Consider the following 24160-nt stretch of genomic DNA (forward strand, 5'->3'; position numbering starts at 1 on the left):
AACTATTTCTCAGATCACAGTGCAATCAAGCTAGAACTCAGGATTAAGAATCTCACTCAAAACCACTCAACTACATGGAAACTGAACAACCTGCTCCTGAATGACTACTGGGTACATAACGAAATGAAGGCAGAAATAAAGATGTTCTTTCAAACCAACGAGAGCCAAGACACAACATACCAGAATCTCTGGGATGCATTCAAAGCAGTGTGTAGAGGGAAATTTATAGCACTAAATGCCCACAAGAGAAAGCAGGAAAGATCCAAAATTGACACCCTAACATCACAATTAAAAGAACTAGAAAAGCAAGAGCAAACACATTCAAAAGCTAGCAGAAGGCAAGAAATAACTAAAATCAGAGCAGAACTGAAGGAAATAGAGACACAAAAAACCCTTCAAAAAATAAATGAATCCAGGAGCTGGTTTTTTGAAAGGATCAACAAAATTGATAGACCACTAGCAAGACTAATAAAGAAATAAAGAGAGAAGAATCAAATAGATGCAATAAAAAATGATAAAGGGGATATCACCACCAATCCCACAGAAATACAAACTACCATCAGAGAATATTACAAACACCTCTATGCAAATAAACTAGAAAATCTAGAAGAAATGGATAAATTCCTCGACACATACACCCTCCCAAGACTAAACCAGGAAGAAGTTGAATCTCTGAATAGACCAATAACAGGAGCTGAAATTGTGGCAACAATCAATAGCTTACCAACCAAAAAGAGTCCAGGACCAGATGGATTCACAGCCGAATTCTACCAGAGGTACAAGGAGGAGCTCATACCATTCCTTCTGAAATTATTCCAATCAATAGAAAAAGAGGGAATCCTCCCTAACTCATTTTATGAGGCCAGCATCATCCTGATACCAAAGCCTGGCAGAGACACAACCAAAAAAGAGAATTTTAGACCAATATCCTTGATGAACATTGATGCAAAAATCCTCAATAAAATACTGGCAAACCAAATCCAGCAGCACATCAAAAAGCTTATCCACCATGATCAAGTGGGCTTCATCCCTGGGATGCAAGGCTGGTTCAATATACGCAAATCAATAAATGTAATCCAGCATATAAACAGAACCAAAGACAAAAACCACATGATTATCTCAATAGATGCAGAAAAGGCCTTTGACAAAATTCAACAACCCTTCATGCTAAAAGCTCTCAATAAATTAGGTATTGATGGGACGTATCTCAAAATAATAAGAGCTATCTATGACAAACCCACAGCCAATATCATACTGAATGGGCAAAAATTGGAAGCATTCCCTTTGAAAAGTGGCACAAGACAGGGATGTCCTCTCTCACCACTCCTATTCAACATAGTGTTGGAAGTTCTGGCCAGGGCAATTAGGCAGGAGAAGGAAATAATGGGTATTCGATTAGGAAAAGAGGAAGTCAAATTGTCCCTGTTTGCAGACGACATGATGGTATATCTAGAAAACCCCATTGTCTCAGCCCAAAATCTCCTTCAGCTGATAAGCAACTTCAGCAAAGTCTCTGGATGCAAAATCAATGTACAAAAATCACAAGCATTCTTATACACCAATAACAGACAAACAGAGAGCCAGATCATGAGTGAACTCCCATTCACAATTGCTTCAAAGAGAATAAAATACCTAGGAATCCAACTTACAAGGGACGTGAAGGACCTCTTCAAGGAGAACTACAAACCACTGCTCAATGAAATCAAAGAGGATACAAACAAATGGAAGAACATTCCATGCTCATGGGTAGGAAGAATCAATATCGTGAAAATGGCCATCCTTCCCAAGGTAATTTACAGATTCAATGCCATCCCCATCAAGCTACCAATGACTTTCTTCACAGAATTGGAAAAAACTACTTTAAAGTTCATATGGAACCAAAAAAGAGCCCGCATCGCCAAGTCAATCCTAAGCCAAAAGAACAAAGCTGGAGGCATCACACTACCTGACTTCAAACTATACTCCAAGGCTACAGTAACCAAAACAGCATGGTACTGGTACCAAAACAGAGATATAGATCAATGGAACAGAACAGAGCCCTCAGAAATAATGCCGCATATCTACAACTATCTGATCTTTGAAAAACCTGACAAAAACAAGAAATGGGGAAAGGATTCCCTATTTAATAAATGGTGCTGGGAAAACTGGCTAGCCATATGTAGAAAGCTGAAACTGGATCCCTTCCTTACACCTTATACAAAAATCAATTCAAGATGGATTAAAGACTTAAATGTTAGACCTAAAACCATAAAAACCCTAGAAGAAAACCTAGGCATTACCATTCAGGACATAGGCATGGGAAAGGACTTCATGTCTAAAACACCAAAAGCAATGGCAACAAAAGCCAAAATTGACAAATGGGGTCTAATTAAACTCAAGAGCTTCTGCACAGCAAAAGAAACTACCATCGGAGTGAACAGGCAACCTACAAAATGGGAGAAAATTTTCGCAACCTACTCATCTGACAAGGGGCTAATATCCAGAATCTACAATGAACTCCAACAAATTTACAAGAAAAAAACAAACAACCCCATGAAAAAGTGGGCGAAGGACATGAACAGACACTTCTCAAAAGAAGACATTTATGCAGCCAAAAAACACATGAAAAAATGCTCACCATCACTGGCCATCAGAGAAATGCAAATCAAAACCACAATGAGATACCATCTCACACCAGTTAGAATGGCAATCATTAAAAAATCAGGAAACAACAGGTGCTGGAGAGGATGTGGAGAAATAGGAGCACTTTTACACTGTTGGTGGGACTGTAAACTAGTTCAACCATTGTGGAAGTCAGTGTGGTGATTCCTCAGGGATCTAGAACTAGAAATGCCATTTGACCCAGCCATCCCATTACTGGGTATATACCCAAAGGACTATAAATCATGCTGCTATAAAGACACATGCACACGTTATGTTTATTGCGGCATTATTCACAGTATCAAAGACTTGGAACCAACCCAAATGTCCAACAATGATAGACTGGATTAAGAAAACGTGGCACATATACACCATGGAATGCTATGCAGCCATAAAAAATGATGAGTTCATGTCCTTTGTAGGGACATGGATGAAAATGGAAATCATCATTCGCAGTAAACTATCGCAAGAACAAAAAACCAAACACCGCATATTCTCACTCATAGGTGGGAATTGAACAATGAGAACACATGGACACAGGAAGGGGAACATCACACTCTGGGGACTGTTGTGGGGTGGGTAGAGGAGGGAGGGATAGCATTGGGAGATATACCTAAAGTATAATAATAATAAATAAATAAATAAAAGAAAAAAAAAGAAAAATTAGGTGCCTAAATGACTGTGAGTCATCCCATGCCATGGCTTCATTCATTATCTCAAATATCTGCTGCAAAGGAGATTCAACGCAGAGAAATTCAGGCTAAAAATGAGCATGTCTTTAAAGGGAAAGATGTTTCAATTTGTAAATTGTATATAACTTGCACACTAAAACTCAAATCTGTAGCAGAAGATTATTAGTTGGTGGAATTTAAGATGAGCACAATTCATAACGGTGGAAAACAATTACTAATAGCTATCTAATAAAAACACTACTTTGCCTCACAATCAAAGCTGTTTTCCTGTATGCTTGTTGAACTTAGTGTTAGAAGGGTCAAACATTGACTTCAACCAGGACTCAAATCAGTAAAATACAATCCTAAACTATATTCTACTTGTAGAAAACACTTATATGTTATTGTTATTTAACAAAAAAATAGCAGAACTATTCTATGCGCTCAACTTTTATTAAAGACACATGGCAGGACTACAGTGTGAAATAAGTAATGCTTGTAATGAAAGTCAAAGTAAACCCTAAAGTCACAGCTGTTTTATAACAAAAAAAATCAATTAAGAGGCTATTTTTTTAGTGGCTGCAATCAAACAGAGAACGCTGATTCAAAAGCAAAAACAAAAGGACAATGACATTCCCCTTTATATCTGACTCTTAATACCATCTTGATTATAGGATTACTTGATAGGGCAGAATATAAACAGATGTTGCTAAAACAGCTGCATAGGGAGCATCACTATATGTTTACATTTTCACAAAACCCAGTTTACTCCACACACAACCTGCTTCTATTTGCTATTCAAACATTTAATACTGTCTTTCCTCATATATTGTGATTTTTAAGATGAGTAACCAGAGTACAATTTAACTAGTAACAGGAGGAAAAAAGTTCCAAACACACCACTGATGGGTATGTTCTGAATAGAGAACTCAGAGTCAGAAATTCTTGCATACACGTGCCACAACTAACAAAGGTTTCCTTCACGATCTCATGCTAAACTCTGTTTTCATTCTGCCATCCGTCAAATAGGTAGAAATCTGCTCTTTGCTAACTGTGTTGAAGAAAAATAGCTTGTTATATGTAAAATATCATATACATACCAAGTATTGGGTTTTTATATTTGCAAATCTCCTCAATCAAAAAATTAGTGATACAAATGACAACATTTTAAATTTTATTTACTAAGCCATCAAAGATATGTAATTTCATTGGAAAGAGTTGTGTTTTGGTTTGTGAAGTGGAGCAAGACTTTATTCTGAAAATGAGAATATTTTCACCAACTGGATACTTGGGCTTGACGTCAACCATGTAATGAGAAAAGAATTTCAAACTGTACATACCACATTATCTGTGGTTACTGCATGGTGGTCCTCTTCCTTATGAGCCCTTGCATCATTCGGAACAACTTCATTGGGCTCTTCTATAGAAAAAAAAATGCCATAATTTCATTTTTCATTTCACAAAACTTTCTTGAGAATACTATTTTCAAGGTCATTTAAATAATTTCTGTATTATAAAAAGACACAAAAGGCAAATTCATTTCACACATGTTTGATGAGCAATTCTACTTCAAACAATACATTCAAAGGAAATAAGTAGGGATGGGGGCAAATACAAGGATGGTCACCATTGTCCTATTTGTAATTGAAAAAATGGACGAAAACTGTATCCTTAACAATGGAGGAATAGAGAAATTTAGAATCTATCTCTATAATAAATATTATGAAGCCACTAAAATTGAAGTAGAAGAACAGTAGTAATAAGGAAAATATTCATGGTTTACTGGCAAGTGAAAAAATGAAGGTAACAAAATCTATTGTGTGGATACATATAATATTAATTTTATTTTAAAATACATAAACTTCACTATAAAATTTAAATAAATTTATTATGCAAATATGTAAATTTTCGTGGAGAAACACTAGGACTGTTTCCACCAAGACACTGTCATTAGTATTTCTAGATGGAATTATGAATGATTTTTAATTTTTCTGTTTTCTTTTTGCTTATTTGTATTTAAATATTTTTCTGCAATGAACATTTGTTTCTCATTCAAATAAGAAAAAAGTCGTAAAATAATTTTCAAATCTATGATATAAAACCATAAGTCCAGAGTATTTCCAGTTTTGTGAATGTATGTGCGTACAAAGACACACACACACTCCTGTATGTATGCTAAGAGAAAATGGTGGCAAAAATATCCTCTTATCCTTATTTTCAGAAGGGTTATCATTGAGGAATAGGATTGTTTCTGTTTTTTATTGTATTTCCCAGTGCTTTCTAAAATGAACATGTATCCCTTTTCTGATCAAAATTCAATATTCTAAAAACGAGAAAATAAGTCAAAGAAATAAATTAATTCAGAGAAACCAGACTACTAAAATACTCTCCAGGCTGACCTAGGGGAACTGGTTGGTTCAAGGCACAGGGTGTCTGCATTTATAATCCCTTCTGTTTTAGATTACCCTCCACCAGCCCCTTAAAAAAACAAGGTAGCAATGTTCCTCTCTCTCTCTCTCTATCTCTTCTTTTGGCACAGCCATATTATGGAGATTATTTGAATAAATACTAGTAGAATTTCGCGATCTCATGATAACTGACATTTTACTTCACCTTACGAAGTAGAACAAAGATATTTATCAGCCCTCACGAATTTTTCTAAGTTTATTCCTTTTCATGGAAAGAAATATAGGGGTGCCTTGTATGAGCATGGGGGAATTATTAAGAGGAAAATGTGGTTGATCCAGGAACTCACATATGACCATATAGAGAATTCAAGTTTAAGATATCCAGGAAAATCTTACCAGAATTTTGATGCAAAGTCCACTATAAACACAATTTAAATGTTTTTGTCTCCTCTGCTATATTTTTTTAAAATTAAATTTTATTGGGTATATTTGAGATATACAACATAATGTTATAAGATACACACACACATATATAAATTGTTTCTATAATGAAACAAGTTAACATATCCACTATCTCACATAGTTATTCATCCCCACCCATGAGCAGCTATAATATACTCCTTTAGCAAAAATCCTGAATACAGTACACTTATTAATAGTCATCCTCATGTTGCATATTAGATCTTTTGACTTGTTCATACTACATATTTGCTACTTTTTATCATTTGACCTGCATTTCCCTATTTCCTCTCCCTCCTACTCTGATCCTGGTAATCTCTTTTTTTTTTCTCTATCTGTTTATATTTGTCTGTTTTTCTCCCCTGCCATTTGCCACAACATGGATAGACCCTGATATGGTTTAGGTCTGTGTCCCCTCCCAAAACTTACATCAAATTGCAATCCCCAATGTTGCAGTTGGAGCCTGGTGGGAGGTGATTGGATCATGGGGGTAGATTTCCCCTTTGATGCTGTTCTTGTAAGAGTGAGTGAGTTCTCAAGAGATCTGGTGTTGAAAGTGTGTAGCACCGCACCCCTCTTCCTCCTGTTCCAGGCATGTAAGACCTGCCTGCTTCCCTTTCACCTTCTGCCATGATTGTAAATTCCTGAGGCCTCCCTGAGAAGAAGCCAGCAACATGCTTCCTTTACAGCCTGCAGAACTGTGAGCCAATTAAATCTCTTTTCTTTATAAATTACCCAGTCTCAGGTATTTCCCTATAGCAGTGCTAGAACAAACTGAAGCAGACCTGCAGGACATTATGCTAAGTGAAATAACTGAACACAGAAAGGAAAATATTGCATGATCTCACTTATATGTGGAATCTTAAAAACAGGTCAATTTAATTTTTTTTAAAGAACCGTTCATAGACAGAGGAGCCTTTACCTACTCATTACTTAGATATTTCAAATCACAGACATTTCAATTCCTATGTAATCAGCAACAAAATGTAATGAAGGAAGGGAAAAAGTGTCATCAGCCAGTATTAGCACTAGTGGCCTCAGAAGAGAGTTTATATTGCTCATCAACAAGGTAACATTCTTTAAAGGTTTGCCTTATATTCCTATTCTCCTTTTCTCATAACTTTGTACCCAGTTCTCCTTTACTGGCAACATATTTTGTACATGGTTTGATTATTTTGAAAGATTTAAATTAAAACTATATTGGGATTTCTAAAATAAAAGGATGTGAAGTGATACAGTTGAATAAGGAATGTTTTCTTTCGCTTACAGAAGCTTCAATATTTGTGAATGTTTGAAATCTAAGCACTATCTATGTGCCTGGTAATTCCCCAAGAGAAGCAGCTCTGCTAATTGGATAATAAAGTGGAATAATTACCCAGTACAAACTCTAGAGGGCGCTCTATGTGGTGGCTGTATGTACTCACACTAAGTAACTATAATTATCTTTCACGTGCATACCCATATAATAGATACAGCCGAAAAAAGAGGCTTTGATGTAAAATTTAATGACATAGATGTTAATTGTTCTCATCTTTAAAAATTTTGGTTCTCAGGATAGTAAAAATCTTTAAAGTTGTTCAAACAAATTTATTTTTCACAGTGTATTAATTGTAGATACAGAAATTAAGGAGCTCAGCCATCTGGCTGTTACTTTTGCTAGAGTTTGCAGTTGTGGGAGGGGTGGGCTCAGGTAGGTTTATTTGCTTTTGTTTTTGTTTTTTGTCTTTCCTAACCACACTTCTTTTCTCTTCACCAACACACAGGGAAAGGGAAAGCAAATGGGAAATGGAAGGTGGGAGGTGGAAGGTGGAAGTTAGAGGTAAGTCAGAAGCTCTGTATTAGGGAAGTATCTACCCTCTCAGAAACAAATGAGTGGAACTGAAACTGCTAAAAGACCAGCAGCACTTTTTTTGACTCTTACTAAAGCTGCCTTTTACTGAATTTAAAAAAAATCTTAATTTTTGCTTATACAGATTTTTCTAGAATATTTTAATGTGATTTTCAATTGATTTTTAATATGTAATATGTAACCCTAACTTAAAGATATCTTTCCCTTCTTAGATATGCAGAAGACTCTAATGCTACTGAATCAATAGCCCTATTATAAGGTCTGAATTTAAGTTGTTAGGTTTTTGAAATACTATGGGCAGCTAATTTTAGAATAATCTAAAGATTATTTTTTCTTTATATTTCTTAGATGTAATTAATGGAAATTTCAAAGTAAAAATATATTTAAATACATTTTCATAAACTGGAAGGAAAATGGTTAGCATATTTTAAAGGCATGATATTAATTTAGGCCAGATGATATGATTCACTTGATCAAACGAATCGTATTAGTATTCTCCACTAGCAAAATGAGGAAGAGAATAGGACATAACTAGTAGGAAACTGTACCAAAAAGGGCTCTTTTCAGTATTTGAAAATGATTTTATGCTTTTCTGTTGCAATTTCTGTGAGAATGAAAAGGTTACCATGCAGCTGTGGAAAGATAAGCCACCGATAAAAAATTCTAGGTAATCACACTCTGATCAAGTGTTTTTTGATTCATGCATTAAATTCTCTTTCTTCTTTTTCTCATTGTGTCTTGATTACTATGCCAGCTATTTAAAGAACACACCATGACAAAGAATATCAGTGTAGGAGCAGTGGTCCATTAAGAGTGGACCATTAAGTGGTCTTTAAAATTAACTTTCACTTTTTTCCTTTCAACTACTTATTTTCTAAAATTATTTTTTAGGTGGAGAAGTGGGAGTTGGGAAACGAAACTTCACTTAGGGTCTTCTGTACTTTCTCTGAATATTTTCTCTCAGCTCACCCACTCAACCACAGAAAGACACAAATCCCTACTTCTCCACTCTCCTTCAGCTAGTGACCACTCAGCAGGCTCTAAAACACCAGTCATGAGTCACTGGGAATATCCAAGTATCTCCAGGCACATGCAATTTAGTAAACACTAACCAATGACAGAAATGGTTTAAAGGACCAACCATATTAGAAATAAAGGGCTTGGAAATGGTGCAATATTTCTTTTTTTCTTGATAATTTTAAAATCTGCCTCACTATTTCCCTGTACACTTAATTCTGTTATCATCTGCAATATGAATAACAAATGTTAGGAAAGAGAGAGAGAGAGAAACTTGAATATTCACATAGATAACATTTCAAATACCTGATCTTAACATACATGGCCCTCTTAATACTAGTAGCTTTGCTTTCCCTTTCATTACTCAACCTACTGAAATCTGCTTGCCTCTCCTCTCCCCATGCAGTTAATTGCTTTTTTAAAGAATTTCTAAAACACCACCAAATTCAATGGCTTTCTCATCCCTTTTTCTACTTAACTTCTATGAGACCACGAGACTACTGAAATAATGACACCTCTTCCTTCTGAAATCTCTTTATTTGTTTTTGTTTTTTTTTTTCTTAATTTTAGAGACAGAAGTCACTATGTTGCCCAGGCTGGAGTACAGTGGCTATTCACAGGTGCAATCAGAACACACTGAAACTTCAAACTCCCAACTTCAAGGGATCCTTTTCGCCTCAGCTTTCCAAGTAGCTGAGACTACAGGCATGCCACTGCACCCGACTCTTTCCTTGGTTTTAGGAAAAGCATACTGTCCTGCTTCTTCTGTTTCTGAATGTTCTTTCAAGGGCTCCCTTTTCTCCTCCAATGCCCAAATCTGGATATTTATCAATTCACAGTCTTTGTCCATTGTCCTTTCTTGTTTTTCATTTTCTCACTTAACTAAATCTTCAATTTTCATGGCTAGATATTTTTTGCCTCAATGTGGGTGACTTCCATATTTCTTTTTATGTCTTAAGCACTCATCTGAGTTTCAGACTCATATTATCCAAAGGCCTGCTTGGACAGCTCTACATGGATGTCCAACCACTATCTAAAATTCAATACGTGCAAAGCTGAATTCATCTTCCTACAGTATTCTATAAATTTAATACAATGCCAAGAAAAATCTTGAATGGATTTTGGGGAAGGAGACTTGGAAAAGGTATGCTTAAACAGTTCAAATTGTATGACTAAACAATTCAAGAATCAATATACTACAAAGTAAAGAAGAATGAGGGCCCTACCAGATATTAAGACATTTTATAAAGTGAAAGTTGTAAACCGTCAAATCAGTGTAACAACAAGAAGTCTCAGATTTGACCCACATGTGTATATGTGTACGTCTGCATGTGTGTATATGTGTGTGCATGTGTGTGTGTGAGAGAGAGAGAGTGTGTGTGTATTTAATAAAAAGCTACATTCCAACTCACTGGTAAAAGAGTTATTCAACAAATGGTGTAGGGATAATTAGTTAACCATTTGGAAATATAAAATTGGATGTATTCACACATCTTAAAGCAAAATTAATTCTAGGTGAAATAAATATCAAGTTGTACAAATTAAACTATAAGGATACTAGAGGCAAATGTGGGGGTATATTTACATAATTGTAGTATAAGGAAAGACTGTAATCATGACCCAAGGTCAGAAACCATAAAGGAAAGTATTGGTAGATTTGAAAACTTAAAAATTACAAAAGAAAATCTGACATCAGAAAACATCATAAGCAAAATTAAAAGGCAAACCATAAACTGGAAAATATATTGTAAGTATTCTAAACAGAGTTCAATGAAAACAAAAGCAAAATGAGAAAAGGCATGACCCTCTTTGTTTCTCAATCACAGGTACAAAAAGCCTATATATTGTATGATTCAATTTATAGAAAATGCCCTGAAAAGACAAATTTATATCATCATAAAGCAGATCAATGGCTTCCTGAAGTTGAGAGTGGGGAGAGGGAGTGACTGCAAATGGGCTCAAGGGAATTATTGGAGTGATGAAACTGATATAAATTCAGATTTCAGTGATGGTGATGGTTGTACAACTGCATAAAATTTACTAAAAATCATTGAATTATATATTTAAAATGAATGATTTTATTTTGAGACAGGGTGTCACTCTGTCACCCAGGTTGGAGTACAGTGGCACAATTACTTGAGCTCACTGCAGCCTCAAACTCCAGGGCTCAAGTGATCCTCTCACCTTAGACTCCTGAGTAGCTGGGACTGTAGCTAACTAAAACAACAACAACAACAGCAACAAAAACAACAACAACAACAAAACAAACAAACAAAAAAACCCACTTTTTGTAGAGATGAGGTCTCATTATGTTGCCCTGGCTGATTTCGAACTCCTGAGTTCAAGCAATCATTCCACAACAGTCTCCCAAAGTGCTGGGATTAGAGGCGTTAGTCACCTCACCTGGCCTTACAATGGATGAATTATATGATGTGTAAATTAAATCTCAATAAAAGTGTTAATAAAAATATGTCAGAAGAGAATCATATCTATGCTTGAGGACAAATGAAACATACTTCTCACGGACAGATAGTATCATTACATAATATTATTTTAATTCTTTTTCAGAGAAACATTAAGAGGTATCATAAAGATAATCCAGACTAATTCTCTTTAGCAGATGAGGAAACTAAAGCCCAATTAAATACTTTGCGTGAAAGTCTCATGAAAAGTTGCATGAAAAGCTAGGAGTTGCATCCAGATTTCCTGAGTACTAGCCTGGTATTTGTCACATTCTGCCATACTCTTTCATTATAGTGTGTTTATAATGCTCTGACCTAAATCGACTAGAATTCCAATAAAATAAAAATCATTTACTTAATTATAATGCATGAATTGTAATAATCAACATTTATAAATGTAGGAGATTATTATTGTTGTGGATGAATTTTCCTTGTGATGATGATGCGGGAGACTGTTTCGGTGGAGGCATTAAAAATAAATCTATTGTCTCTAATACTTGGCCAAATGTTTTGAAGACTCTGGACTTGAAGTGCAGTAAGCTGAAAATCAAGTACAAAATGCATCAAATTTACAAAGGCTATTATTAGAAGATTCAGCATATAAAGTACCTTGAGAGCTTCCTTCAGACAAACAGATGGATACTTCATCATTTCTGTCATTATCCTCTCCTATTTCAGGCCCAGCTTCCTCTCCTGGTGTGAGTGCAGATAAAGAACCAGACTCAGGCTGCTCAGAGAAATCAGCAGGGCCTCCTCTTGGAGGTGGAACTTCAATCCCCATTAAACGATATTTCCTTCTTCGATTCCCAATCCAAGTCTTTATAAGAGAAATACAGGAGGAATTTTTGTAAACAGAAAACTTAGCAGTTCTAGCCAGTAAAATAATGAATGAATGCTGCATAAAATATGATTTAAAGGAATAAATGGGTACATAGAAAGATAAAAAATTTTATGTCAATACGCTAAAATAAAAATATGTTTTATATTTTTATAACATTTTATTTATAACTGACAAATAATAATTGTACCTGGTTATGGGGTACAGTTTGACAGTGTGAGGTTTCAATACATGTACAGATTTTATAATGATCGAATCATGATGGTTAGCATGTCAATCACCTCAAAATGTTAATAGTTATGGCTTTAACCTTAAAATATTTATTAGCAGAAAGAAGGTATCTATATAAATATTCAGACTTTTTAGCAACATGCAGTCTATTGAGGATGACTTTTTTCTGTTTTTGTTTTGTTTCTCGAGAAAACGATTCACCAAGTCTTTTAAAAGAAAAATAAACTGGTTCTTTTTCAAACAGAACCATCATACAGCTATAACTCTAATTCATATCCTATTTCCAATCTTGCTCTTCCTATGCAAAAATGTGCCCTCTGTTAATTTTGTTTGGCTCCATATTATTACCTTGGCATTTCAAGCACTCTGAAATTTCATTTTACTGAATTTACAACCAATTTTCAAGACATTTTGTAATGAAATAATTTTAGAGTAATGGGAAGTTTCAAAGATGAGTCTTGTTTATTCTTCACTCCGTCTTCTCCAACTTCCATCTTACATAATTATAGCAAAATATCAAGAACAGGAAATTGATACTGTACAATATGTGTGTATACTGAAATTGATACTGTACAATATGTGCCTTTATCACACCATTCCTCTTCCTCTCCTTCCCACTATCCCTAATCTGTTTTCTGTCTCCATAACTGTGCTTTTTCAAGAATATTATATAAATGGAATCGTGCAGCATGTGACCTTTTGAAATCAACTTTTTCAATTCAGCATCATTCCCTGGAGATTCATTCAAGTTGTGTGTATCGAGCCCATTCGTTTTTATTGCTAAGCAGTATTCCATGATATATATTTACTCATGTTCGTTTAACCATTTACCTGTTGAAGGACACTTGCATTGTTTCAGATGTTTTGCGTATTACATATAAAGCCATTGTGAACAGTAATTTACAGGTTTTGTGTAGACATAGTTTTTATTTTTCTAGGATAAATGCACAAGGATGCAAATTATTGATCGTCTTGTTATACGTTAAGTTTTATAAGAAACTGTCAAATTGTTTTCCAGAGAAACTGGGCCATTTTACATTCTTATCAGCAATGCATGAGAGATCCAGTTTCTTAGCATTCTTGCTAGCATTTAGTATTGTCAGTATTTTCTAAAAACTTTTAGCTGTTCTCATAGGTGTGTGTAGTAACAGCTCAACAAGTTCTTAATGTTGACCATCTTTCCATGTGCTTATTTATCATCCCTATATTTGCCATCCTTTTCAGTGAAATGTCTCTTCATTTTCTAATTGAAGTTCTTGTTTCATTTTCGTGTTGAGTTTTCAGAAGTTCTTTATATATTCTAAATATGAGTTCTTTGTAATATATGTGGTTTGCAAATATTTTCTCCCAGTCTGTAGCTTGAATTTCTATCCTGTTAGTCTTTTGCAGCACAAACTTAACACTGCTCAAAAAAAAGATATTAATTTAAAATAATAAAATGGTTCACTGAAAAGATTGGTAAACTTGACAAACATCTAATTGTTAAACACAGTTTAACATGGGCCTGGTGGCTAGTGAGCACCTGTAGTTGCATATATTCGGGAGGCTGAGGTGGGAGGATTTCTTGAACCCAGGAGTTCAAGGCTGCAGTGAGCTATGATCACATTACATTAAACATAGTTTACATAATTTTTATCAAATTCCAGCAAGATTTTTGTAGATACATATGAGATAATTCTAAAATTCACATGGAAAGAAAATGAGTGCGTATGGCTAAAACAGTATCAAATAAAAAAGAATAAGGTGGAAAGAATGTATCTACCTAATTTCAAGACTTATTATATACTTACTGTAATCAAGAGTGTGTGGTATTGGCAGAGGGCTAGCCACAGATCACTGAAACAGAATAGAGAACCCAGAAATAGTCTTACACAAGTATGACCAGCTTAGCTGACTTTTGACAAAGGTGCAGAAAGAATTTAATAGGGGAAGGGTAGTTTTTTCAAGAAACAATGCTGGAGCAGTTGGATATTCATAGGAAAACAAAAATGGACCTTGTCCTAAATCTCACACCTTATACAAAAACGAACTCAAAATACATCATAGATTTAAATATAAAAAATAAAACTTTAAAACTTTTAGAAGAAGGCATAGAGGAGAATCTTTGGGGCTTCAGGATTAGTGAAGAATTCTTAGAAATGGTAATAAAAAGCACAATCCATAGAAGAAAAGTAACTTCTGGGTTTTGATTGGAATTGCATTGAATCTATAGATCAAGTTGGAAAGAACTGAAATCTTGATGTAATTGAGTTGTTCTATCCACCTCCATGGACTATCTCTCCATTTATTTAGATCTTTGATTTCTTTTATCAGAGTTTTGTAGTTTTCTTCATGCAGACCTTGTGCCTATGTCATTAAATTTATACCTAAGTGTTTAGTTTTGGGGAAGCTAAAGTAAATGTTTTTTTTTTTTTTCTGTTTCACTGATTTTTGCTCAGACCTTAGTTATTTCCTTCCTTCTATTTGCTTTGTGTTTATTTTGTCATCTTTTTCTAGTTTCTATTTTTTTCACTATCTTCTTTTTTTAGAGACAAGATCTCACTCTGTCACAGTAATGTGATCATAGTTCACTGTAGCCTTGAACTCCTGGGCTCAAGCAATTCTCCCACCTCAGCCTCCTGAGTAGCTAGAACTAAAAGTGCTCACCAGCCACCATGTCCAGCTTTTGTCTACTTTCTTAAGGTGGGAGTTTAGATTATTTATTTGAGAGTTTCCTGTTTTCTAATATATACATTAGGATAAATTTTGCTCTCAGCACTACTTATCTGCATCCCACAAATTTGGTATTTTGTTCCTTTTGTACTGTTCAATGTACTTTTACCTTCAATATTCTTTTCTCTAATGCTCTTCCTTTATGTAGCTCTGCATTTCTGACCTACATGATTTCCCTTGTATCTGAAGGACTTTTCAACATTTCTTGAAAGGCAGTTCTACTGGCAACAAATTCCTTCAGTTTTTGTCTGAAAAAGTCTATTTCTCCTTCACATTTGAAGGATAATTTCACTGAGTACAGAATTCTGGATTGGTATTGTTTGTTTTTTCCTCTCAACACTTTAAATATTTCATTCTACTGCCTTCTTGCTTGCATAGTTTCTGAGGAAAAGTCAGATTTAATTCTTATTGTTGCTCCTCTGTAATTAAGGTATTTGTTTTCCCCCTCTGGCTTCTTTCAAGTCTTTTTCTTTATCATTGATTTTTGCAGTTTGAGTATGATATGCCTAGGTGTATTTTTTTTATTGTTTGTTTTGCATTTATCCTGCTTGGTGTACGCCAAGCATTGTGGATCTGTGGTTTGATATGTTACATTAATTTAGGGAAAATTCTCACTTATTCTGGTTTTGAATATTTCTTCTGTTCTATTTTCCCTTTTTTTTTCTCTTTCTGGTGGTATTCCCATTAGACATATGTTACACCTGTTATATTTATCCCACAGCTTTTGTATATTATGTTCCATTTTTAGTCAATATTTTTGTTTTATCCTCTCCAGTTTTGGAAGTTTCTATTGATATATCATCAAGTTCAGAAATTCTTTCCACAGCCATGTCCAGTCTGCTAATGAGACCATCAAAAGCATTCTTCATTTCAGTTACTGTTTTTGGTCTCTAGCATTTGTTTTTGATCCTTTCTTAGAATGTTCATGCCTCTGCTTACATTACCATTCTGTTCTTGCATGTTGTCTACTTTTTCCATTAGTGCCCTTAGCATATTAATCATAGTTCTTTCCAATTCCTGGTCTGACAGTTCTAACATCCCTGTCACGTATGAATGTAGTTCTGATGCTTGCTCTGTCTCTTCAAATTCTTTTTTTGTTTTGTTGTTTTGTTTTTGTTTGTTTGTTTTTTGCCTTTTGGTATGCCTTGTCATTTTTATTAAAAGTTGAACATGATGTACTGGGTTAAAAGAACTAAAAGAACTAGGCATTTGGTGATGTAGTGTTAAGGTTAGGAGGAAGGAAAAGCATCCTATAGTCCTATGATGAGATCTCAGTCTTTTAGTGAAACTTTGCTGTGGCCTGTGAACTTTTCAAGTGTTTATCAGTTTTTCCTCTACCTTAGGTGGGACAAGATGGCTAAATGAGGCTGTATTTGGTTATTATTGTTGTTTATTTTTGCCCTAGGATAGTTAGGTCATGATAAAATCCCAATAGGTTAGGCTCTGGTAAAATATTTGTTCTTAAGAGCAGGCTTTCCTAACAGAACATTCTAATGTTTCTTTAAAATTGTTACTTTTCCACTCTTCCTGTCAAGAGCATGAGGGAGTTTTTCTCCAATATTCACAGTGAGAATCTGATACAGCCTCTGGGAGTAAAACTCACAAAAGTGTCACCCTCTCCATGACTGTACGCCCTGGAGTTCCTAACTTTCAGACTTGTCTACACTGAGCCTCCAGCAATTCATCAATTACAATTTAGGTTTTCCTGCCTTGGTACTGGTTCCCATGGAGGTTTCTGCTCATGGAATTCTGCTCCAGTAAGTTGTAATTCTCTGTATTTGCCTATTTGTCTCACCAATTTTGGGGTCAGTGGTTTGCCCTGTAACTTCACTTATCTGTCATATCTAAGAAGAATTGTCGATTTTCAGTTTGTTCAACGTTTTATTTGTTAAGATGAACTGACAACTTCTAGGCTCCTCACATGCCAGACCAGAAACTAGAAGTCCAATTTCATTGTATTCCCTTATGACTTCTTTAAAAATTATATATATATATATGTGTGTGTGTGTGTGTGTGTACATATATATATATGGTTAGGGTTAGGGGTTAAGGGGGTTAGGAGCTAGGGTTAGGGTTGGCACATATATGTATAAATGTGTATATATATATACACACACATACATAAACATATAGATGTATATATGTGTGTATATATGTACATCTATATGTTTGTGTGTGTGTGTGTATATATATATATATATATATAAACAACCCTAACCCCTAACCCCCTTAACCCTTTACCCTAACCCTAACCCTAACCCAGTGTGTGTGTGTGTGCGCGCACACACCATAGAATACTACTCAGTCATAAAAAATGAATAAAATCATGTCTTTTGTAGTAACATAAATGGAACTACAGGCCATTATTCTAAGTGAAATAACTCAAACAGAAAGTCAAATATCACATGATATCACTTGTAAGTGGGTGCTAAACAGTGGGTATCCATGGCAATAGACAGTGGAATAATAGACAATGAAAACTCTAAAAGGTGGGAGGGTAGAAGAGGGGTGAGGGTTGAAAAATCACCTGTTGGGTACAATGTTCACTATTCGAGTGACAGGTACACTCAAAGCCCAGACTTCACCACCACACAATATGTGTGTGTAACAAAACTGCACTTATACCCCAAAACCTATAAAAACTGAAGAAAGACTCCCTCTTTGGCCCATGGATTATTTAGAAGTGTCTTGCATAACCTCTATGTGTGTGGAAATTTTTCTGGTATCTTTCTGTTATTGATTTCTACTTTGATGCAATAGTGGTCAGGAACATATTCTGTATGATTTAGATTTTTAAAATTTTTTGAGGTTTGTCTTATGGTCCAGGATTTACTCTTTTTGTGTGTTCCATGAGCACTTGAAAAGTGTGTATTTTATTGTTGTTGAGTTGTGCATTCTATTAGTCAATTAGACCGTATGGATTGAGGGTGTTTTGGGGTTCTTCTATATTACTAATATTCTTCTATGTAATAACTGTAGCAGCTGTTGAGAGAAGGGTGACGAAATCTCCAAATATAATTTTGGATTTGCTTATTCTTCTTTTGAGAATTTTTAGTTGTTGCTTCACATATTTTGTAGTTCTGTGATATCTGATCTATACACGTTCAGAATTGCAATGTCTCCTTGATATAATTTACCCTGTTATTATTATATAGTGTCCCACTTTGTCCCCTGTAATTTTCTTTGCTCTGAAGTTTACTTTATCCGATATTATTATATCAACTCCTGCTTTATTTTGATTCATGTTTGCATTCTATATGTTTTCTATCCTTTTACTTTCAAACTACACATATCATGATATTTTAATTTATTGTAGACAACATCAAGTTAGGTCATTTTTAATAATCCAATTTGCAAATTTCTGTATTTTAGTTTGTGAATTTAGACCATTTAAATTTAATGCAATTATTTCTATGTTAAAGCTTAAATATGTCATTTCATTTTCTGCCTTCATTTCTTTTAGTGTCTTTTGTTGTATTTTTCCCCTGCATTCCTGTGGAGTATTTTTAAATATTTAGAATTCCATTTATATTTATGTATAGAACTTTTCTGTATCCCTTTGTATGACTTTTTAGTGATTGATCCAGGCTATCTATCTATCTATCTATCTATCTATCTATCTATCTATCTTATGACAGTCACAAGAGGGTAAATTCCAGGTTGTCCACTGGACTTCCATTGGCATCCAGTGGGGAAAGAGACTTCTTTTACTCCTGGGTAGAGTTGGGAGCCCAGGAGCTCCAGTAGGCATCTTCTGACACTACCCCAATGAAGAGGAGGAAGGGCTCATCATCACCTCTAAGTGCAGGAGGGGATAAAAGTCTTCTAGTGACGTTGCAAGGGAATGGTGGAGGAAGGATTTTTAATCCAGCTCTCCACTCTTTCTTATCTGACACCATCCCATCAGTGAGTGTTTTTTGTTTGTTTGTTTGTTTTGTTTTGTTTTGTTTTCTGGGGGTGGGGGCATCTAGCTGTTCCACAACCTGGCGAGGCATAAGTCTTGGTCCTCCATTTGGCCTTTTCTTGTAGGGGTGGGTGTGGCTGCAGTTTTTTCCCTGTGGTATTTGGCTGGAGTAAAGAGGTCATTATCTAAACATTTTCTGTCATGTTAGACTGCCCTTTTCCTGGTTCTTGGCTGAGAGAGGCAAGGCTTTTCTTTTTCTTTCCTTTTTCCATTTGTTTGCACCTATTGGTGTTTCTTGATTGTTGGCTTTTCCAGTATCTATTCTGGGGTATATGAAGCAAAAGAAAACCCAGGAAACTCACCATTGTGTGAGTGTCATTCATGGGGTCCCATGGTCCCTAGCAGATGTGACTTCTTTCCACCCTTCAGAGTCTTCTTATGTTTGCTATTTATATAATGTCCAGGGATTTTAGTTCTACTTAATGAGAAGAATAGGGAAAATTATGTCCACTCCATTTTCTCAGAAGCAACAGTCTGAAACCAGTTTTATTCCCACGTTTCTTACGCAATTTTCAGAAAGACCATTTTATATGACTAGAATTTGTAACCTTTCTAGTTTTGCCATGTCAAGAAGGATTCTTAAAACCTAAAGTAGTGTGGAAAACCACTAAATAACAGTTTAGAGTTTCAGCTGTAAATTTGATTATGATGCGTTTTATACCAACTAGAATTTCTTCTATACAATAGGGCTACATAAATACAAAGCCACCTTAGATACTCTTTGTGTAAATAATAAACATGAATGAAGTTAATTTTATACTTCGTAAGATTTCAAAAAATATGCAGGGCAAAACAGAAGAACTATTTAGTTAGTCCAAAAAGATGAATTCTTCTTTATGTTTGATGGGGGGAATTTTCCCTTCAAGTTTATAAAATGTAGTTCTTTGGATGTGTTTAGCATTGACACTAAATGTGAAGTTTGAAACACATGAATTACTTTGTATACACCAAAGAGAAAATTGCCTAGTATGAAATAAAAATATGTACAGATACTAATTTTCTTAGCTTTGATCACTTCTTTCATAGGAGAAATACTAGTTTAAAAAGGAGAATTCCATTTATTTTTTCTTTTTAACACTTTTTTATTTTTAATTTTTGTTGGTATATATTAGGTGTATATATTTACGAGGTACATGAGACATTTTGGCACAGGCATGCAAAGCATAATAATCACATCATGGAACACTGGGTATCCATCCCCTCAAGCATTTATCCTTTGTGTTACAAACAGTCCAATTATACTTTTAGTGATTTTATAATGTACAATTAAATTATTATTGACTCTAGCACCCAATTTCTCATTACGTCCATCATAAAGTTGAAAATGGGTTGCTATAATTCAGAAATGATAAAGAATGGCAATTTCTTACTAAAGCTTCTTAAAATTGTCATGTAATCTCTCTATTTTCTACTCATGAACACAACAAATTGTAAATGCAGAAGCTTTTCTTTTACAATAATCTTAGCCACCAATATTTGTGAAAATGATGGTATGAGCAGAAGGAGGAAAACACCAGTCTCCCTAGGATGATTTTTGCTGCATTTGGGTCATAAAAGCTGCGGAAGAGTGAAGAAAAAAAAGGCAGAAACCAAGTTTCTATTTATCTTCCACTTCTTTTGCACCCTTTTTGAGAGAAATGAGTGATTACAAAATGTACAATGATAAAGGTAAAACAATATGTTATGTGAATATTGGAAGTATGTGACATTTTATTGTAACCTAAAGCTAAAATATTTCCTTTTTGGATATTCCTCAAAACTAGAAGGCACTGGAAAAATGATTCAATGTGTAAATACAATGCTAATGGGTTTATTACATTTTTACAGAATAATGGATAATAGAGTTAATCCTGGAGTCTGCTACGGTCTGAATATTTGTCTCCCCTACTCCAAATTAATGTGTTAAAATCCTAACCACCAAGGTACTAGTGTTAAGAGGTGGGGCCTTTTGGAGGTAAATAAGTAATGAGAATAGGTCTCTCATAAATGGAATTAGTGCTTTTATAAAGGAGACCCCAGGGAGACTCCTTGCCCCTTCTGCCACGTGAGGTTACAGCAAAAAGATAGCTGTCTAGGAAGTGGGCTTTCCATACTTCTGACCTTCCAGCATCTTGGTCTTCGATTCCTCAGCCTCCAGAACAATTAAGAATAAATTTCTGTTGTTTATAAGACAACCGATCTATAATATTTTATTATAGCAGGCTGTGATAATTAACTTTATGTGTCAATTTAACTAAGCTAAATGTTTCCTGGATAGCTGGCAAAACATTATTTCTAGGTGTGTTCCTGAGATTGTTACTGGCAGAGATTAGAATTTGAGTATATAGACTGTTAAGAAGATCACTTTTATCAATGTGAGTGGGTATCGTACAATCTATTGAGTGTCCGAAGTTTCCACCCTCTTTTTGCATGAAAATATCAGGGATATGAAACATACCACTCTGAAAGGTTCCCAGTTGGTTTTGTAAGTGTTTTCATAATGCTCTTCCTTAAACTGAATCAATATCTATTGTTTTATTTCATTGAGGTATTGTTTCCAGTTCTTTGCTTCAGATCTTCTTCACCCTGAACTCTCCCTTCTACATTCCAGCTATCAATTATGTGAAGGGTATTTTTTTCACTGTTTCAGAATAAACACCCCTACTTTCAAATATTTAGATTTTTCAACCATTTTATATGATCAATGGACAAGTTATTTTATCACTCTAAGCCTCAGATTATTTATGTGCAAAATTAGGAAAATGATTTCCAAATTCTTTACTTTCCTGAATAATAAATTTCCCACCAGAATGGTCACAAATCTAAAAATAATAGTGTATCTTTCAACCAGAACACCTATGTATTAACAACACAAACATAATGGCTATTAAAAATGAGTACTCTAAAGCCCTGTACATTTCTAAGTATCTTTCTATTAAACAATATGAAGCTATATTCCAAACTTTTATTTTAAATGTAGTTATTATACATTTGTTAGTTCATGTATGCTATACATAGAGGGTACACTTTTCTGTTAGATATTCATTCATTCATTCCACATATATTACTGAAAATTTACTATGTACCAAACACTGTTTCTGGTGCTTGGGATGGTGAATGTAATAGGTGAATATAATAGGTATAGTCTTTTCCTCAGGGAACTTAAATGTATAAATATAGATGATAAACAACAGAAATGCATATGTACAGGTGATAAACAAATAGACAAACAAATATAAATTATAAAATTTGACCAAGTGTTATGGATAAAAAGAACGTTAGAATATTTAGCTGCAATCACATAGTGTTGTAAAGTTTTTTCCAAATTTACCTGATCTTAAGAATAATTTGGGGAAGGGAAACATATAGATTCTCTGGGCCTTTCTTGCAAAGTCTGTTTCAGTAGGTCTAGAATAGGGTGATCTATATTTTTGAGAAGTATCCAAGTTATTTCTTATGGTAAGGCATACACTAGTAAGCTGGAACTGGGAATAATGTTAGATTGGGAATAAAGAGACTTGGCCTCTACCTATTAACTGGCTATGGGATCATGGGAAAGCTAATCTGGCATATATATATATATATATATATATGTTTATATATATATATATATGCACACACACACACACACATATATATAGGCATTGAACTCAACCCCAAGGTGCCCCCCCCCAGCTCTAAACCAATGTGTGTAATAGATAATAGGGAGTTTGCCATATACCGTATAAACACTGTTCCATTTAAAGGCATTTCAAATCTAGCTGTGCTCCTTTGAAAATAAATATAATCTAAAATATAAAAACATAAAGTTGTTTTCTGTGAACTTTATTTAAGTCCTGCAAAATGTATCTCAAGCATAAAATATGTTGTTTCTATCAATATTTGACCATGCAAGGGTACACTTCAATGTATGTCCACTATAACCCTAACACAGATGGAAAGAACAGGCATTAAACTGAATTGTAGCAAGACAGAGCAGTGGGGAACTAATCGTCCTCAAGGACTTAACAGTGCTTCCAACTTATTGTCTGCATGTAATATCTCAAAATATTTCTCCAATGTATTATTCTCATTTAGTAATAATTGATCACACTAAATTTCAAGTTCCTTGAGAGAGTTGCATTTTTCTCACGGCACTTAGAAAAGTTCTGGCACACACATAAAAAAGGATGAGTTCATGTCCTTCATAGGGACATGGATGAAGCTGGAAATCATCATTCTCAGCAAACTATCGCAGGGACAAAAAACCAAACACCGCATGTTCTCACTCATAGGTGGGAATTGAACAATGAGAACACTTGGACACAGGAAGGGGAACATCACACACCAGGGCCTGTTGTGGGGTGGGAGGAGGGGAGAGGGATAGCATTAGGAGATATACCTAATGTAAATGACGAATTAACGGGTGCAGTACACCAACATGGCACATGTATACATACGTAACAAACCTGCACATTGTGCACATGTACCCTAGAACTTAAAGTATAACAAAAAAAAATAGGAAAGTAGCAGGACAAAAAAAAAAAAGAAAAGTTCTGGCACATAATAGGTGTCCAGTTTACCTTTGCTAAATGAGTAAGTCGGTAAATAGGCACTAACCTGGAAATGACATTTCAAGATGAAGAAAAACATGCACATAATTAACAATCATTGATAAGGTCAAAGAAACAATATACCAAGTTTGCTTCCTATACTTCTTAGAAGTATAAGACATAAAAAAAATCTGAAACTTTCAAATTATACCGTAAGTAATGGTTAACTAGACATCCTAAGGTGAAGTTCATTTTGGTGATTAGTAATTAGAATGTATATTAGACTTAAAAACATATAAATAGTTTTTCCCGAAATCTCAAGAATATATTTATGTTGCAAACATATTCTCCTTTAGAGTAATTTACCATATGTTACAGAAGAGGTCCTCTTACAACAT

The 24160-nt window shown here is 34.7% G+C and overlaps 1 protein-coding gene across 10 annotated transcripts in view; it reads right to left on the reverse strand.

The window, feature by feature from the left end:
- HDX (highly divergent homeobox) overlaps window positions 1–24160 on the reverse strand; it is a 188340-nt gene that overhangs the window by 19534 nt on the left and 144646 nt on the right. For all 10 annotated transcript variants that reach the window (XR_008497195.2, XR_010125555.1, XM_063660893.1 and 7 more), the window contains 2 exons: window positions 12116–12323; window positions 4652–4731 (listed from right to left, as the gene is read on the reverse strand). Coding sequence is in view for 8 of the 10 variants with exons in the window: in XM_063660893.1 (XP_063516963.1) it covers window positions 4652–4731; window positions 12116–12323 (288 nt within the window). In the remaining 2 variants the exon portion in view is untranslated. The remainder of the gene's footprint in view (window positions 1–4651; window positions 4732–12115; window positions 12324–24160) is intronic.

Source organism: Pongo pygmaeus, chromosome X (genome assembly GCF_028885625.2).
Source record: "Pongo pygmaeus isolate AG05252 chromosome X, NHGRI_mPonPyg2-v2.0_pri, whole genome shotgun sequence".
In the NCBI taxonomy this organism is placed as follows: Eukaryota; Metazoa; Chordata; class Mammalia; order Primates; family Hominidae; genus Pongo; species Pongo pygmaeus.